Source organism: Penicillium atrosanguineum (assembly GCF_028827265.1).
Source record: "Penicillium atrosanguineum strain IBT 20685 chromosome Unknown utg000008l_segment0_segment0, whole genome shotgun sequence".
Classification (NCBI taxonomy): domain Eukaryota; kingdom Fungi; phylum Ascomycota; class Eurotiomycetes; order Eurotiales; family Aspergillaceae; genus Penicillium; species Penicillium atrosanguineum.
Genome location: NW_026623140.1, coordinates 3,094,633 through 3,109,960, shown reverse-complemented (window position 1 = coordinate 3,109,960; position 15,328 = coordinate 3,094,633). Strand labels below are relative to the sequence as shown.

Genomic DNA, 15,328 nt, shown 5'->3' with positions numbered 1-15,328 from the left:
GCGAAGATCCATTCCAACGGTCTCCGCCCAGTCAGGCTAGTCCGTATACTCCAGCGCCGGGTAGAGTGCGAGATCTGTGGCCCCAGCTTCGCACACAGACTCGGTCCAGGCCTGGAGAACCCTCGAAGTATCTATACGAGGGAATCCCATTCAAAGGGGTCAGGGAAATGTGGAGGGAAAAATAGGAAGGTCCAAATCAGGCGTGGTGACGGGCGTCGGCACTCCTTATATAAAGCTCGGACTAGCGTCTGATAATCATGACGAGCGCGCCCAATCCTCCGCAGTCTCTTGGAAAAGAAAATCAAAAAAAAAAAGAAATAAGAAAATTCAGCACCCCTCTACAGATGAAGATTAGCAACCCCGCCAAGACGTGGTCCTGGTCCAGGTTTCCCTGTGCAAGGATCCGACTCGATCCGCATGGGAAATCATGATGGTTCTGTGCCTGTCCCACCTAACCGTGTCCCGGCCCTGCTCCACCATGATTGGGTCTATCCTAAGAGCAAGATGATGTCGAGGCCCAAGCGAAGGCTGGAGCACGTTCACCTCATTTCTCTCTACTGTTAACCGTCCTGTTTGGAGTTGGGCGAAAATCAGCTGCCTCGATCCGTGAGGGCGTGCAGCGTCATTTCCAACGGATCGTGCGAATCATACGAACCACCTCAAGGCCCTGCCCCATTGGACCCGGGCGCCTAAGCTGAGCCCCTTGTCGAACGACCGACTCAGCTTGAAACGTCCGTGGGTGTATAGCACGAGATAAGCCTGACAATATTCCAAGGCCGGAGTAATTCCGCCTTACATATATAGCAGCCTTGATGATGAGCCCAGAGACTGCCTAGGTAGGGCCAAAGAAGTAAATTGCAAACCCCTTCAAATCCAGTTCAGAAAAAGACAAATCATCCGGGGTTTGTGATGCATGAAAATAGAAAATAAGGGCCATCGACTGGTCAGCGCGGTGAGTCTCACGTGACACAACCGTGAGCTCCAGGTTCCCCGATTGAGCTCCAAGGACCACCATCGGACTCTTCACGGCCCACCCCAACATTGCATCAGAAACCTCATTTCAACGCGTCCATCTTATATCACCGTCACTGATTCATTCTCCACCTTACCGTTCATCGATTTCATCATGGGAGACGTCGCCGTGGAGAACCCGGCGAACAACGTCACGCCTCTTCCTAAGCCCAGCGCACTGGACGCCCTCGGCAACCTGGACACCCTCGAAGGCACTGGCGTCGATGGCAGCGATGAATACGCTTCCCTGAAGCGGTTACAGAGACACCTAGAGTATGCATGGCCCGCGATGTCGAGTTCACCGGCACTGACGCCTCTCACCCAGATACATTCAGTTGCAGGAGGAATACATCAAGGATGAGCAAAGGTTGGTCTCTCCACTACGGCCGTGGAAGCTACAATACTGACCGTACCGTTTCACAGGAGCTTGAAGAGAGAGCTGGTTCGAGCACAGGAGGAGATCAAGCGGATACAGAGTGTGCCGCTGGTGATTGGGCAGTTCATGGAGGCTATCGATCAGAAGTGAGCTTGTGTCGCCATATTTTCTAACGAAAACTTAGATTACTGACACACAAATTCAGCACTGGTATCGTGCAGAGCTCGACCGGGTCTAATTATGTCGTCCGCATCCTGTCCACACTCGACCGCGAGAAGCTGAAGCCCTCCTCTTCGGTCGCCCTTCACCGACACTCCAACGCGCTGGTCGATATCCTTCCCCCGGAAGCTGATTCTTCTATCGCCATGTTGGGTGATAATGAGAAGCCGGATGTGACCTACGCCGACGTGGGTGGTTTGGACATGCAGAAGCAGGAGATTCGGGAAGCCGTTGAGCTGCCCTTGACGCATTTCGATCTCTACCAGCAAATTGGTAGGTACACGGATTCTACGCAATTGTGGCATCTGCTAACCAAAATATAGGTATCGATCCTCCCCGTGGTGTCTTGTTGTATGGTCCCCCTGGTACCGGTAAGACCATGCTGGTCAAGGCCGTCGCCAACAGCACAACCGCCAGCTTCATCCGCGTGAACGGCTCCGAATTCGTACAAAAGTATCTGGGAGAAGGCCCCCGTATGGTCCGTGATGTTTTCCGTATGGCTCGTGAGAATTCGCCTGCTATCATCTTCATTGACGAGATCGATGCGATCGCTACCAAGCGTTTCGATGCCCAGACCGGCGCCGACCGAGAGGTGCAGCGTATTCTGTTGGAGTTGCTGAATCAGATGGACGGTTTCGAGCAAACCAGCAACGTCAAGGTCATCATGGCCACCAACCGAGCTGACACTCTGGATCCCGCCCTGCTGCGTCCCGGTCGTCTGGACCGCAAGATCGAGTTCCCCAACCTTCGTGACCGCCGCGAGCGTCGTCTGATCTTCACCACTATTGCGTCTAATATGTCGCTGTCCCCCGAAGTGGATCTTGACTCCCTGATCGTGCGCAACGAACCGCTATCAGGTGCCGTCATCGCCGCCATCATGCAAGAGGCTGGTCTGCGTGCGGTGCGCAAAAACCGATACAACATCATCCAGTCCGACCTTGAGGATGCTTACCAGGCACAGGTGAAGGCTGGCCAGGACGATGACCGGTATGTTTTCACCCTTGTACTCTTTATTTCTCTTGTTATATGTTACTAACTCACTCGATAGTCCCGACTTCTACCGGTAAATGCCTACTTTATGGCGAGGCGCGTGGATGCGGATGGTTCACACTTGGTTCCATTCCATGTATTATCAATACTCTGAAATTTGGAAACCATGGATGATGTGTTGTTTCGCGACTTATAATACAAGATGAAAGTACCCGATAAGGACCTTGTAGAGTGTAGAGTGTAGAGTGTAGAGTGCAGACTCAGGGCGGACTGAGACCCCTGCATAGTCAGGGACCTACCGCGCAGGGTTCGTAGCGAAACGACAGCCTAGGGACCTCGGCCGTCTGTGCCTGGACAATACGAGACAAGGTTTTGCTGGTCACACAGCGTCTTCCTCAAAGAACAGGGCGACGCCTCAGCGGCCCTCGCCACTGCAGCTGCCAGGTACAAGTGCTCCGACCTCTTCCCTGCTTCCTTGCTTGGCGGCTAGATTAGGCAGCTATCCCCAGCCACTGCGTCAACGAACATCACCGCAATTCTACAGATGTACAGTTGTACAGTTATACACCGATTTGGCCACGTGTATAGTAGCAGGCAAACAGGTAAACGAATACAGATAAGAGGAAAGCGGAAGTAGGAATGGGGGATGGGGTGTAACCCACACGGCGCAGCTGATTCCGGGAATGACGCACACTCGTCACGTTATGTCGATCGCTCCCCCAAGGCTCCGCCCCCAGCTCCTCTCTTATCTTCCTCTCCATCTCTCCTCATTACATCCAACATCATGAAGTCCTTTGCTTTGCTTACAGCCTCTGCGCTGTTGAGCACCGCCTCTGCTGAGGTTCACAAGCTCAAGCTCGCAAAGGTTCCGCTCGAGGAGCAGTTTGTAAGAGATACCCCCCCCCCCCGGGTTCCGGTGTAACGGCTCTAACCGCAGATAGAACGCTCACAATATCGAAGAGCATGTCAAGGGCCTTGGACAGAAGTACATGGGCTACCGTCCCAACTCCAACCAGGACTTCCAGGACACTTCTTTCAAGCCCAACAGTGGTCACGATGTGTTGGTTGACAACTTCTTGAACGCTCAGTGTAAGCATCTCCTATGAAACTCTGCCATCCAAGAAACGAACAAGCGGTGCTGACTTGCACTAGACTTCTCTGAGATTTCCCTCGGTACCCCGGCCCAGACCTTCAAGGTTGTCCTTGACACTGGTAGCTCCAATCTGTGGGTCCCCTCATCGGAGTGCAGCTCTATTGCCTGCTACCTCCACACCAAGTATGACTCGTCTTCCTCGAGCACCTACAAGAAGAACGGCACCGAGTTCGCCATCCAGTATGGTTCGGGCAGTCTGAGCGGTTTTGTCTCTCAGGATACCCTGCAGATCGGCGACCTGAAGGTCGCCAAGCAGGACTTTGCCGAGGCCACCAGCGAGCCCGGCCTGGCCTTCGCTTTCGGCCGTTTCGATGGTATCCTGGGTTTGGGATACGACACCATCTCTGTCAACAAAATGGTTCCTCCTTTCTACAACATGATGAACCAGGGACTTTTGGATGAGCCTAAGTTTGCTTTCTACCTGGGCGACGCCAACAAGGATGGCGATAACTCCGAGGCCACTTTCGGTGGTGTGGATGAGAGTCACTACACCGGCGAGATGATCAACATCCCCCTTCGCCGTAAGGCTTACTGGGAGGTTGACTTTGACGCCATTGCCCTTGGCGATAACGTCGCTGAGTTGGAGGACACTGGTGTCATCCTTGACACTGGTACTTCCCTCATTGCCCTGCCCTCCACCATGGCCGAGCTTCTGTAAGTTTCGATGTTCGCCAATTCTTCTTCGATTCATTTCTAATCTTGTACACAGGAACAAGGAGATCGGTGCTACCAAGGGCTTCACTGGCCAGTACACCGTCGACTGTGCTGCCCGTGACTCGCTGCCTGACCTCACACTCACCCTGAGCGGCCACAACTTCACTATTACCTCCTACGACTACATCCTGGAGGTACAGGGCTCATGCATCAGCAGCTTCATGGGAATGGACTTCCCCGAGCCCGTCGGCCCGCTGGCCATCCTCGGTGATTCGTTCCTGCGCAAGTGGTACAGCGTCTACGACGTTGGTAACAACGCCGTTGGTCTGGCCAAGGCCAAGTAAGTGTTTTACCAGACCATGAGGCTCTAGCTGTCGAGAAGCCGAGGATATCGTAAATACGCAATATACATGCGGCTTTTCGCAGGAGACATGTGGATTGTAAACGGCAATTGATCCGCCATTGGCCATCAGCATATCTTCTCTGCTCTTTTCTGCTCCCGACGGTAATTTGCCCAGGTGTGATTGTACTCTGACGATACTGCAAATTGCTGTCCCGAGCATGGATTTTCGTTGCATTTCCTTCATTCCATCTCGCTTTAAATGAACTTTCGTGGATATCGTACTATCTCTGCGTTTTATTAAAAGTAAATCTACGTCCTTTGAGAAGTAGTCCTAGTAGAACGTAATAAATGTCCTGGGGCCGCTCCAACCGCAACGGGCCGAGGAGCTTGAATGGAGCCGGAGGTCCGTGACTGCAGCGAGTTACTTTAAGAACGACCAATCATGGGTCTCAATCCAGACTGAGGGTGCGATCCATGCAGGTCTGATCGAGTGACTCTAGATATCAACAAAACTCATAAAATACCATGAAAGAGAAAGACACAAATACACAAATACACAAAGAAACCTGCTGAGACGTCGAGGGCGGTGGGTGTTGACATAAGCGGAGCTCAAAGGTCAACCCAGTCCCCGCACATTTCCCCGTCGAGCTTTGCTTTCCCTGATCGCAACCCCATCTTTCATTCATCCTCCTTCGACTATCCTCTTTCCCACTTTATTATCGGCCTGGTGCGTCGCCTTTGAACATTACGCGCCAGGTTGCGCAAGGCGCACGGCTTCCTTCATCCACGTCGTGTGGCGATTCCCATCACTCGACAGTCTAAGCCCTCGCGCAGCGCGCCATCAACCCCATACTCCAGTGAGAGACGTGTCTCGCCAGACAAACACCCCGGCAGGTGACAGAAAGGAAGTTCCGTCGCCCCACGTCCCGAACAAACATCATCTACGCGTCGCGTGTTGGTGATGACCCCATAGCCGGAGTCGCACGCGATCAACCATACACAACCAGTCACGCCCGCCTGCCAAGCGGACTGGACTAAAACACGAACTCGTTAACGAGATCAAGACTGTGGTGGAAGAGACATTGAGCTGATCCGTGGATTCCATCGCCTGAGGGCGAACTGAGAGCGGCCATGCTTCTCCGTCTGCCGCCCAGCTTGCACTACCCCATCACCGTAACCTCGCTGCTGAAGCAGCCCGGGGATGCGGTTGAGCGGGATGAGGCCCTTTTCTGGTACATCTACCAGACGACTGTTGAGGAGGGCGATGGGCTAGGCAATAGGGTTGATGTCAAGCGAAAGTTTCCGACTCGCTTTGAGTCGACTGTCGATGGGGAGATTGTACAGTGGAAGATCGCCAAAGGCGATGTGATTACAGGGCCGTAAGTCTTTAAGCTGTTTTGCCATATTTCTGTCGACTAATAATGGCCGTAGCGTTGATGTTGTCGAAATCGATGAGCCATGCGCACACGAGGTTCAATTCGGAGGGCTTTGCGCAGAGTGTGGAAAGGATATGACTGAGTGCGTACAACCACGGAGGGATGGGTTGGAGCGGGTATATACTAACCGTTTTGTTCTTGATAGAGCTACTTACAACACCGAGGTGATGGACTCATATCGCGCTCCCATTCAGATGGCACATGACAACACGACCCTGACTGTCAGTGAGAAAGAGGCTACCCGTGTTGAAGAAGATGCGAAGCGTCGCCTCTTGGCATCCCGCCGTCTGTCTCTCGTGGTGGATCTCGACCAGACTATTATTCATGCCACCGTCGACCCGACTGTTGGGGAGTGGAAAGAAGATAAAGACAATCCGAACTACGAAGCACTGAAAGGTGTTCGTCAGTTCCAACTGATCGACGATGGGCCCGGCATGCGTGGCTGTTGGTACTACATCAAGCTCCGGCCTGGACTGGAAGACTTCTTACAGAATGTCGCCGAGCTGTATGAACTGCACATCTACACCATGGGAACCCGAGCATACGCCCAGAACATAGCCGACATCATCGATCCGACCCGAAAGCTCTTTGGTGATCGTATTCTTAGCCGTGACGAGAGTGGAAGTTTGACTGCAAAGAACCTGCAACGGCTGTTCCCCGTCGACACCAAGATGGTGGTTATCATCGATGACCGCGGTGACGTGTGGCGGTGGAGCCCGAATCTGATCAAGGTCTCTCCTTATGACTTCTTCGTCGGTATTGGTGATATTAATTCCAGTTTCTTGCCCAAGAAGCAAGATATCGGCGAAACAAATAAGGCGGTAAAGGCTGTGAAGGAGAAGGAGAAGGAGAAGCATGCGAAGCAGGAACAGGCGAATGGTGAAGCAGCGAAGGCAGGAGCAGAGAATGACGTCTCTGCACTAGAGCAACTAGTGACGATGGGAGGCGGTGACAACCCAAGCTTGCTGAAGGAGCAGGCAAACGCCCAGGAAGAGACAATCATGCATCAAGTGGAAGATCGCCCACTCTTACAAAAGCAGAAGGAGCTAGACGCGGAAGATGACGCTTCCGCAGACGGTAGTGAATCATCCTCTAGCGTTGAAGAATCTCAAGAAGCTGCTAAGCAGCGTCATCATCTCCTGGAAGACCACGACAAGGAGCTCTTCCAGCTACAAGACCGCCTTGAGCGGGTTCATCTCGCATTCTTTGATGAATACGACAAGAAGCGGTCTCATGCCCTTGGAGGCCGCGTGGCGACTCTAAGAGGCGAAAAAGCTACCCACAAAGATAAGGACGTTGATCTGAAACTGGTCCCCGACATCAAGGATATAATGCCACTATTCAAGCGGTCTGTATTAGGTGGCGTGGTCATGGTATTCTCAGGCGTTCTTCCTCTCGGGACAGATACCCAGAATGCAGACATCTCATTATGGGCCAAGAGTTTCGGTGTCGTTATTTCATCCAAAATCAACGCCCGAACAACTCACCTGGTGGCCGGCCGTAACCGTACCGCCAAGGTGCGTGAAGCCACGCGGTATCCCAATGTCAAGATTGTCACGACACAATGGCTTCTAGACTCTTTGGTTAGCTGGAGGCATCTGGACGAGGATCCGTATTTGCTTCCCGTGCATCCAGATGATCGCGGCGAGCCTCTTTCTCCCGGCTCACTGGAACTCGCAGAAAGCACATGGTTATCATCTTCAGACGAAGCAACGGGCTCTCTCTGGGCTGACGATGAAGGCAACGAGGAAATGTTCAAATCTTCCGGGCTCGACGATACGTCAGTTCCCGGATACGACGAGGATGAACAAGCCTTGGTGCACGACGAGCTCAAGGAATTCCTGGGCAGCGATGACGAGAGTGAAAGTGACAGTGAAGCATATGGTGAAGAGACAAACGAGGGAAGTAAGAAGCGCAAGCGAGGGGAGGGCACCGAAGGTGTACGCGACGAGGAGACCGGTGAAGAAGAAGGCGACGAAAATGATCCTCAAGGCTCACGTCTATCACAACGCATCAAGCGTTCGTATGAGCGGAGCACAGGTCTTCGAGAAGTCGCTACAGCAACGGGCTCTATCTCTGGTCCCTCAGGTCCTCACGGCGACGAAGCAGATGCAACAAAGGCGGGTACCACGGACGACCAAGATGACGGATACCCCGAGGACCCAGACGACGATGACGACGCGCTAGAGCGTGAAATGCTCGCTGCCTTTGAGGACGATGATCCCCAAGCAGAGGAAGAAGCCGCTGCTGAGAACGGGTAGTCGGTGTATCTATGATTTCATCTTCTTTCAGTTCACTTTGCATCCCCAGTTTCTCAAGTCTATGGTTCGGCTTTGTGTTTGTTTGCAGTAGCGCTGCTCTCCTGGCATAGCGGCGGCGTTTATCCGTGTTCGTTTGTTTGTATGTCTGCCTACATGGCCTCTGGATCTACGTATCTACGTTTCTGATCTATAGTCTATGCTCAATACAGTGGGTGGGCTCCTCGGCTTTGATTTTTGTATTGTTTCTAAAAATTGAATATGTTAGTCGTATGATATGTGCCTGTAGTGTTCGTGGTGTTATGGGCGCCACTATGAGATCCAAGTAATGCTACGGAGGATGGACAGAAAGGTCTAATGACCGTTTCAAGCCACTGGTCAGATCGAAATGAAGTTCGTATGAACATGGTAATGCATTGGTCCATTCAAATTAGAAAAAAGGGACTAAAAGTACCCATCGAGTCATTGAACATATACAGAGAGGAGGAATAGTACAGGGAGTGAAAGCAAGCGCCAGAAAACAAGACCTGAAATATCGCAACACCAGCAGATAAAGACGCAAAACCCCGTGATTGCAATTAGAAAAGTACACCGAAGGAAGAGGGGAATCGAGAAAGGAAATCACCCATGGGTTGGTTTCATAGGCCACCAGAGCCGTCGGTCTGGGTTTGTCCATTTTCATGCTTTTTCTTCCTGCTCTTTGCTCTCTTACTTCTGTCTGCTGATCCCTCGCTCAAGTGGGATCCGCTCAATGCTTTTGTGCCCATCACTCAACTGAGAGTGGCCAGTGGAAAGATGAATGGTAAAAGTGTTTGCTCAGAAGTTTCGTTCGGAGAGGAACTTCAGAATTTCGGGTTTGCGCCAGCCCTAGTGTGACAAATTAGTATTGTATTCGGCTATGACATTTAGGCCGTGCTCAAATGAACATACCTTGACAATGATATGGCCGTTAAGTCGATTGATAGACACGTCAGGACTTCGCACATCAATGCCCAGGGTGTATGCCAGGTCGTCGCGCAGAGTATCAAGGTCACCCTCCGTCTTCTGGATCTTGGTGAGCTGCTTGGTGCCGCCGGCTTTTGTAACGAGGTAAACGGGAAGTTGGTTGGAACCGGTCCGGCGAACAAAGTAGGGGAGATTGCTCAGTTGCACGGCAGACTGCGGCTTCTTGGCCTTCGGGGTGATCGGGGCCGATGGTGTGATGGGCTGCTCCTTAAGAGCTTGTGCCTGGTGGCGGAGGTAGGTGAAGAAGCCACGCATTTGGTGAGAGGAGGAGTTCAGGCATAGTGAGGATTGGGGGAAGACTATATGAAGGAGTGGTGTTAGATATGAGTGGTATGATTTCGCGAAGGCAAGATTTTGGGGCCAAGCGCTTTCTTCGCAACAAGTACGTGGGAAACCAGATTGTTAATTTACCGCTGCGCTCACTTGCTATTTGCAGGAGCAACGAGAAATGGCTCAGGGAAAGAAGTCAGATATCAAACTTACAGGATGCCGGCCGCGTCGGAGAAGATAATGAAGAAAGGCTTGATGTCTGGACGGAAGCCGCGGAGCGAGCAAAACCACGAGGGTTGACAGTCTGCTTGCACACGGCCGAAGCAGCCGTAGCTGAATTCCGGAGAGACGCCATTGAGCGGCGATGTGGGCAGGAACTGAGAACCTGGAGAAGAAAATGGTCAACACGAGGCCAAGTGAAGCAGGTTTCTCAACCGCCGGATTCTGCCACCGCCTAGTTTCCAGATTGGGCTTAGCGCGGCCAACCCTCCCGCACACAAATTCAAAGTTGATCGGATTGTCTCTTTGAAGCACATCCTCACGTCCACCATGGCTACCACCGCCCCCTCTGAGGGCACTCGCCCGACCGACTATGATCTGATGCCCCGGATCATCCCCTACCTCGACCGACACCTGGTTTTCCCCCTGCTTATGTTCCGCAGTGAGGAGGACAATGAATACATTCAGCTCGCCTACGAACTCTTGAAGCCCACCAACATCGTTGGCTTCAGCGAACAACTATGGGGAATGTTCAACGATACCGAGGCTCCCGCCGAGTTGAAGAAGAAGGAGGCCGATATCGCGGCGGAGAAGGAACGTCTGGAGGCCAAGACCGAGAAGATGAACGCAGTCTTCGCCGACGAGGAGGTTCTGAACAGCATGCGCAGCGACAAGGCTGCCAACTTCCGCTTCCTCGAGGAGAACTACGGCGTCACCAACGAGATGGTTAACGACCTCTACGACTACGGCCGATTCCTGTACAGCACTGGCGACTATGGCAACGCCGCCATCACCCTTTTCCAGTTCCGTTTCCTGTCCACCGATAACGAGAAGCTCGCCTCCGCCACCTGGGGCCACTTGGCTTGCGAAATCTTGAACGGTCGCAACCGTGAGAACCCCGCTTGGGAGCAGTCGTTCGAGGCTGCCCTCGGTGAGGTCCCCAAAGTCAAGGACTCAATCGAGACCCGCCTGTTCAGCAACCCTCTTGGCCAGCTCCACAGCCGCTCATGGCTCATCCACTGGTGCTTGTTCCTCCTCTTCGACCACGACTCCGCCCGCGACACCATCACCGACCTCTTCTTCTCCCCCGCCTTCATCAACACCATCCAGACCAGCTGCCCCTGGGTTCTGCGCTACCTCGCCGCTGCCGTTGTCACCAACCGCAACCGCCCCCACAAGCACAGCGGTGTTTACCCCAAGCAATTGAAGGACCTGGTTCGCGTTGTGCGCCAGGAGGGTTACGAGTACAGTGACCCCATCACCGACTTCGTCAAGGCTCTTCACATCGACTTCGACTTTGAGGAGGCCCAGAAGAAGCTGGGTGAGGCTGAGGCCGTCCTGCGCGACGACTTCTTCCTGCACGGCCAGGCCGATGCCTTCATTGAGGCTGCCCGTCACCTCATCTCCGAGAGCTACTGCAAGATCCACCAGCGGATTGATATCAAGTGAGTACCGGAGAAATTGATCTTTCAGGAACCAAACATCTAATCCAGGTGATAGGGACCTCTCCACTCGTCTCGGTCTGAGCGAGGACGAGGGTGAGAAGTGGATCGTCAACCTGATCCGCAACACCCGTGTCGATGCCAAGATCGACTACAAGGCCGGCACTGTGATCATGAACCACCCTCCGTCGTCGGTGTACCAGCAAGTCATCGAGAAGACCAAGGGTGCCTTCTTCCGCACACAAGTCTTGAGGTACGTTTTCCACTTCTTTTTTCAACCCACAACCCAGTCACTAACAGATCTTCAGCTCGGCTGTCGCAAAATAAATTCCCTCCATGAGCTGATGCCAAAAAACCGACTTCTTCTTTGTTATTATCAAACCCTGTTTCCTGCCTGCCCGGTTTAGTGATCTCCCCGTGTATGTCATAACACGGAATCATAGATCTTTCGAGATGGAGAACACCGAGCAGCGTGGCATCCGGCTGGCGTTCTTAGGTGGTCCACCTTATTGATGTTCCTTTTTTTTACCTCTTAGTCCACAGTTGCCGATTCCTATTTTTTACCCTTCTCTGTCGTCAGAATATTTGCTCATGTTTGGTCGTTTCAAAACAAGACTTTTAGCCCCGAGGGGCTTGGTCTGAGAGGGGAGGTTGGAAAAGAAACCAAGGGAGACCTGATGCCCCGCCTGTTTGAAAAAGAGACGGGGTTTATGTAGAAGATTCCTGATATTCAAGGGTCTAATGGATCTATGCTGTTACGAATGGTCTATAGAGATGAGTGAAAATGATGTCTGACAATATCTGCTCCAGTCCGAGATTCAGTAACGAAAGTAAGACAGTTCATGCATTCAAGGAAAAAGGGTATCATCAAGGAAATGGGTCGAAATCCAAGTGTTCCCAAGGTTCCATTTGCTGTCCCGGATTTCCTGTGAGGGTCCTGGTGGCTGGCATGGCTCCACTCCTATGTATATATTTTCATGGAGTCCGGGCGTTGTGTCCGGGGTGAAAGCGCGGGTAGGAAGAACAAGGCGGATTAAAGCACGTTGCCCTTCTGGGAAAGATCGTCAAGAAGCCAGATATCACCGAAGGCTTCTTAGATCGTTGGGAAATAGGAAGATCCATGGACAATCCGAAAATGACATATTCTCCGGCGGTTGTTCCATCCATGGAGAGGGCGTAAAGGATCAACGGCCGCCTCTCGACTCGGGCTCCCGTCTGCGACTTCGATTTGGATCCACAGGAATAAGCTCATTGATATAGGGCTCTAACTGTCGCGCACCATCAGAGGCCGTATTCTGATTCGTCATGCGCAAAGCCTCCTGCTTCTCATACTCGCGAGACATGGCGGCCAGATCGTCAATTTGTTCCTGGAGCACAACAATCAGCACACCGGTCCTTCGCCTCTATATCCCCAAGAGACAGACCCGTGTGAGAGGCACGCCTGTAATCAGATAGCCTTCGCGCCCCTTGAAACATTGTCAGAAAATCTGGTTAGAGCCCGTTAACCGTGGCGCGCCGCGGGGAGGTTTGGTCCGATATACCTGGTAACTATACGGTCTCACCGAGGCGGATGGGCCGAGGAAGTAGTGAATGTGGCCCAGGACGATATGTCGAGATAGTCCGTAGCCTGGGAGCCAGTATTGCTGTTCTCGCGACATGTCTGCTGGGATAGAGGGCTCGAGGCTCGTGAGAGGATCGGGTCGGACCAGCCCAACGGACCACGGAGATCTTGGGGGTATTGCTTAAGGTTCCATCAGGGCCATTAGGGTATAAATAACAGACTTCCCACCCTCTCCTTTCCCGGCGGTCAATAAAGCAGACCCGAGACGAAGAAGACCTGCAGAGCGGGAAATCCTCTACGATGATCTCACACTACCAGATCCACCCGAAGCTGATCTCAGAACAAATGGCGCCACGAAGTCAGGGACACAAGAGAAACATTTCCCGGAACTGTCGGGGCATTGCATTTGAACCGCCTCACTCTATCCGACAACGACGCCCAACCCTTTTACCAGTTTAATCCCATCAGCCCTGTCTTTACCAATGAATCGGTTGCCCCGGGCCACGGTCAAAGTGAGGCTTGCTGCCAATGCTCGAATCAGCTCTTTGCCTGAGATGCCCCTGTGACTGGATACCTAGACATACGTTTTCCTCGTAACCCTTTCCCTCACCGTATCGTGGAGGTCGGCGCCATTTTGGCTCGCGCGATGTCGTGGCACCATGGAGTTGCGTTATTTCGCGGGGCCCGAACTGAGCTGCAGGAGACATTGCTGCATTGCGCACGATTGGGATAGAGGCATGCTTTTGCCTGCTGAGATAGACTCGGTTGATGTCGAACACATGGCAGGTGCAGGCGACGTTACGAAGGGGTCGAAACCATGCAGGTAATTTGTTCGTTTCCTTGTCCGGGGTGTATCGGCGAGGACTACTCGCTGGGATTCTGTTTCTGTTTCTGTTTCTTCGCTGGTTCCTCGGCCTAGTCATGGCCGTGATCGGGGTGAGGTGGAGGTGAAGGAAGTGGAAGAGGAAGGTTGGGATTTCGGTCAGATGTGACGAGGTGTGCATATTCGCTCGTCATTGGTCTGGCGGTTCTACGGTCTATACAGAAGCCGAGCTGGCATGCAGAGTATCATGTATTATTCTCTAGTCTTTTCATAATTCGTCCCGGATAATCTTCTCATATCCTCACGACAATCTCCTATTGCGGAGGGACATATGGGTGTACAAGCATGTTGCTGAACCTAAAGTGAGGGTTAGTCTGATCCGATACCGCTTGTCAAGGGTCAACTTACTTCTCCAGCTTCTCCTTTCCACGGACCTCCTCAACCAACAGAGGCATGCGAACCACGTTGAAGTCCTCGTACAGCTCCTCGATTTGCTCGAGGTACTTCTTCTGCATCTTCCTCCGCGCATTGCACTGCTCACAGCCGCTTCCCTCCTTGGGGAACAGCAGCTGGTTGACAACAATGGAGTGGGTATCGATGCCGTAGCTAGTCAATTCCTGGATCATGCGCTCGGTCTCGTACAACGACAAGAACTCCGCAATACAGACGCACACGAAGGTGGTCATATCCGGATTTTTGAACTGTGTGTTGACCTCGCCAATGGTCTCCCGCAGCGACTCCATCTTCTGGAGCAGCTCATCCATGTTCTGACCACCGGGGAGGCCACCGCGCGCACCGAGGATCGAGTTCAGCATCGGGCCGAATTGCGATGACAGCTGCGAGAGCTTGGCAAGTGCCTTCTCGAGCACGGTAGGGAACTGCAGGAAGCGCAGCGTATGGCCGGTTGGGGCAGTGTCGAAGACGATCACCTCATACGAGAGCGACTTGACCTGCTTGAGGACTTCGGCAAACGACATGGCTTCGTCAACACCGGGAATCTGCATGGGTTAATGGCATGATTAGCGTCGTAATGGGACTACCGGGGTCAGAAAGCCACTCACGCTGAACGCGAGGTCCTGCATCATGTTTCCCATGCCCATCCCGGCCATAGGGTCTTCCTGTCCGTCGCCGTTGGCCAGGAGATCCTGGATGCTGCCGTTGGGGTCAATCTCCATGGCGCTGAGGTTGCTGTAACCGTCGATAAGGCGGGCCTCCTTGCCAAACTTCTGACCGAAGGCATCACTCAGGTTATGTGCGGGGTCGGTCGAGATAAGAAGGACGGATTTGCGGACCTTGGCGAGTTGGATGGCCAGCGAGCACGAGGTGGTGGTCTTGCCGACACCTCCTTTGCCTCCGACGAAAATCCAGCGGAGAGTGTTTTGGTTAAGAATCGACTGGAGCGTAGGCTCCATGTCGAGGTCGTCGCTTTGGACGACAGCGGAGGACATTTTGATGATGCGGACGGAGGTGAGTTGGAGATGGTGGAGGGATGTGATGTTCAAAAATGACGGGTTTGCCCCGCAAAGCGATCGAACGTTCGGGAAAACAGTCTAGTCAGGCGTCAATAA

The 15,328-nt window shown here is 52.9% G+C and overlaps 8 protein-coding genes across 8 annotated transcripts; 4 read left to right on the top strand and 4 right to left on the bottom strand.

Annotated features, from left to right (window-relative positions):
- Positions 1-1,126: 1,126 nt before the first annotated feature.
- On the top strand, positions 1,127-3,086 carry rpt3 (proteasome regulatory particle base subunit RPT3; the record flags this gene model as incomplete). Its single annotated transcript, XM_056890760.1, has 7 exons — positions 1,127-1,284; positions 1,337-1,378; positions 1,435-1,533; positions 1,593-1,879; positions 1,930-2,593; positions 2,655-2,669; positions 2,984-3,086. 7 exons carry the CDS (start codon positions 1,127-1,129, stop codon positions 3,084-3,086), a joined length of 1,368 nt encoding a protein of 455 aa, XP_056737251.1.
- A 294-nt stretch (positions 3,087-3,380) lies between these two features.
- On the top strand, positions 3,381-4,747 carry N7443_010703 (uncharacterized protein; the record flags this gene model as incomplete). Its single annotated transcript, XM_056890759.1, has 4 exons — positions 3,381-3,482; positions 3,538-3,685; positions 3,749-4,403; positions 4,459-4,747. 4 exons carry the CDS (start codon positions 3,381-3,383, stop codon positions 4,745-4,747), a joined length of 1,194 nt encoding a protein of 397 aa, XP_056737250.1.
- A 1,130-nt stretch (positions 4,748-5,877) lies between these two features.
- fcpA (protein-serine/threonine phosphatase) lies at positions 5,878-8,443 on the top strand (the record flags this gene model as incomplete). Its single annotated transcript, XM_056890758.1, has 3 exons — positions 5,878-6,125; positions 6,178-6,264; positions 6,328-8,443. The coding sequence occupies 3 exons, from the start codon at positions 5,878-5,880 to the stop codon at positions 8,441-8,443; spliced, it is 2,451 nt and encodes an 816-aa protein (XP_056737249.1).
- Positions 8,444-9,256: 813 nt separating this feature from the next.
- N7443_010701 (mitochondrial 54S ribosomal protein mL49) lies at positions 9,257-10,070 on the bottom strand (the record flags this gene model as incomplete). The annotated part of the gene is made up of 3 exons (XM_056890757.1): positions 9,257-9,307; positions 9,371-9,744; positions 9,929-10,070. The coding sequence occupies 3 exons, from the start codon at positions 10,068-10,070 to the stop codon at positions 9,257-9,259; spliced, it is 567 nt and encodes a 188-aa protein (XP_056737248.1).
- Positions 10,071-10,264: 194 nt separating this feature from the next.
- On the top strand, positions 10,265-11,703 carry N7443_010700 (eukaryotic translation initiation factor 3 subunit E; the record flags this gene model as incomplete). Its single annotated transcript, XM_056890756.1, has 3 exons — positions 10,265-11,379; positions 11,435-11,629; positions 11,685-11,703. 3 exons carry the CDS (start codon positions 10,265-10,267, stop codon positions 11,701-11,703), a joined length of 1,329 nt encoding a protein of 442 aa, XP_056737247.1.
- Positions 11,704-12,560: 857 nt separating this feature from the next.
- Positions 12,561-13,034, bottom strand: N7443_010699 (uncharacterized protein; the record flags this gene model as incomplete). Its single annotated transcript, XM_056890755.1, has 3 exons — positions 12,561-12,743; positions 12,801-12,842; positions 12,939-13,034. 3 exons carry the CDS (start codon positions 13,032-13,034, stop codon positions 12,561-12,563), a joined length of 321 nt encoding a protein of 106 aa, XP_056737246.1.
- A 324-nt stretch (positions 13,035-13,358) lies between these two features.
- N7443_010698 (uncharacterized protein) lies at positions 13,359-13,644 on the bottom strand (the record flags this gene model as incomplete). Its single annotated transcript, XM_056890754.1, is given in 2 exon segments — positions 13,359-13,511; positions 13,522-13,644. 2 exon segments carry the CDS (start codon positions 13,642-13,644, stop codon positions 13,359-13,361), a joined length of 276 nt encoding a protein of 91 aa, XP_056737245.1.
- Positions 13,645-14,074: 430 nt separating this feature from the next.
- Positions 14,075-15,208, bottom strand: N7443_010697 (ArsA family ATPase; the record flags this gene model as incomplete). Its single annotated transcript, XM_056890753.1, has 3 exons — positions 14,075-14,117; positions 14,169-14,758; positions 14,822-15,208. 3 exons carry the CDS (start codon positions 15,206-15,208, stop codon positions 14,075-14,077), a joined length of 1,020 nt encoding a protein of 339 aa, XP_056737244.1.
- Between the last annotated feature and the right edge of the window lie 120 nt (positions 15,209-15,328).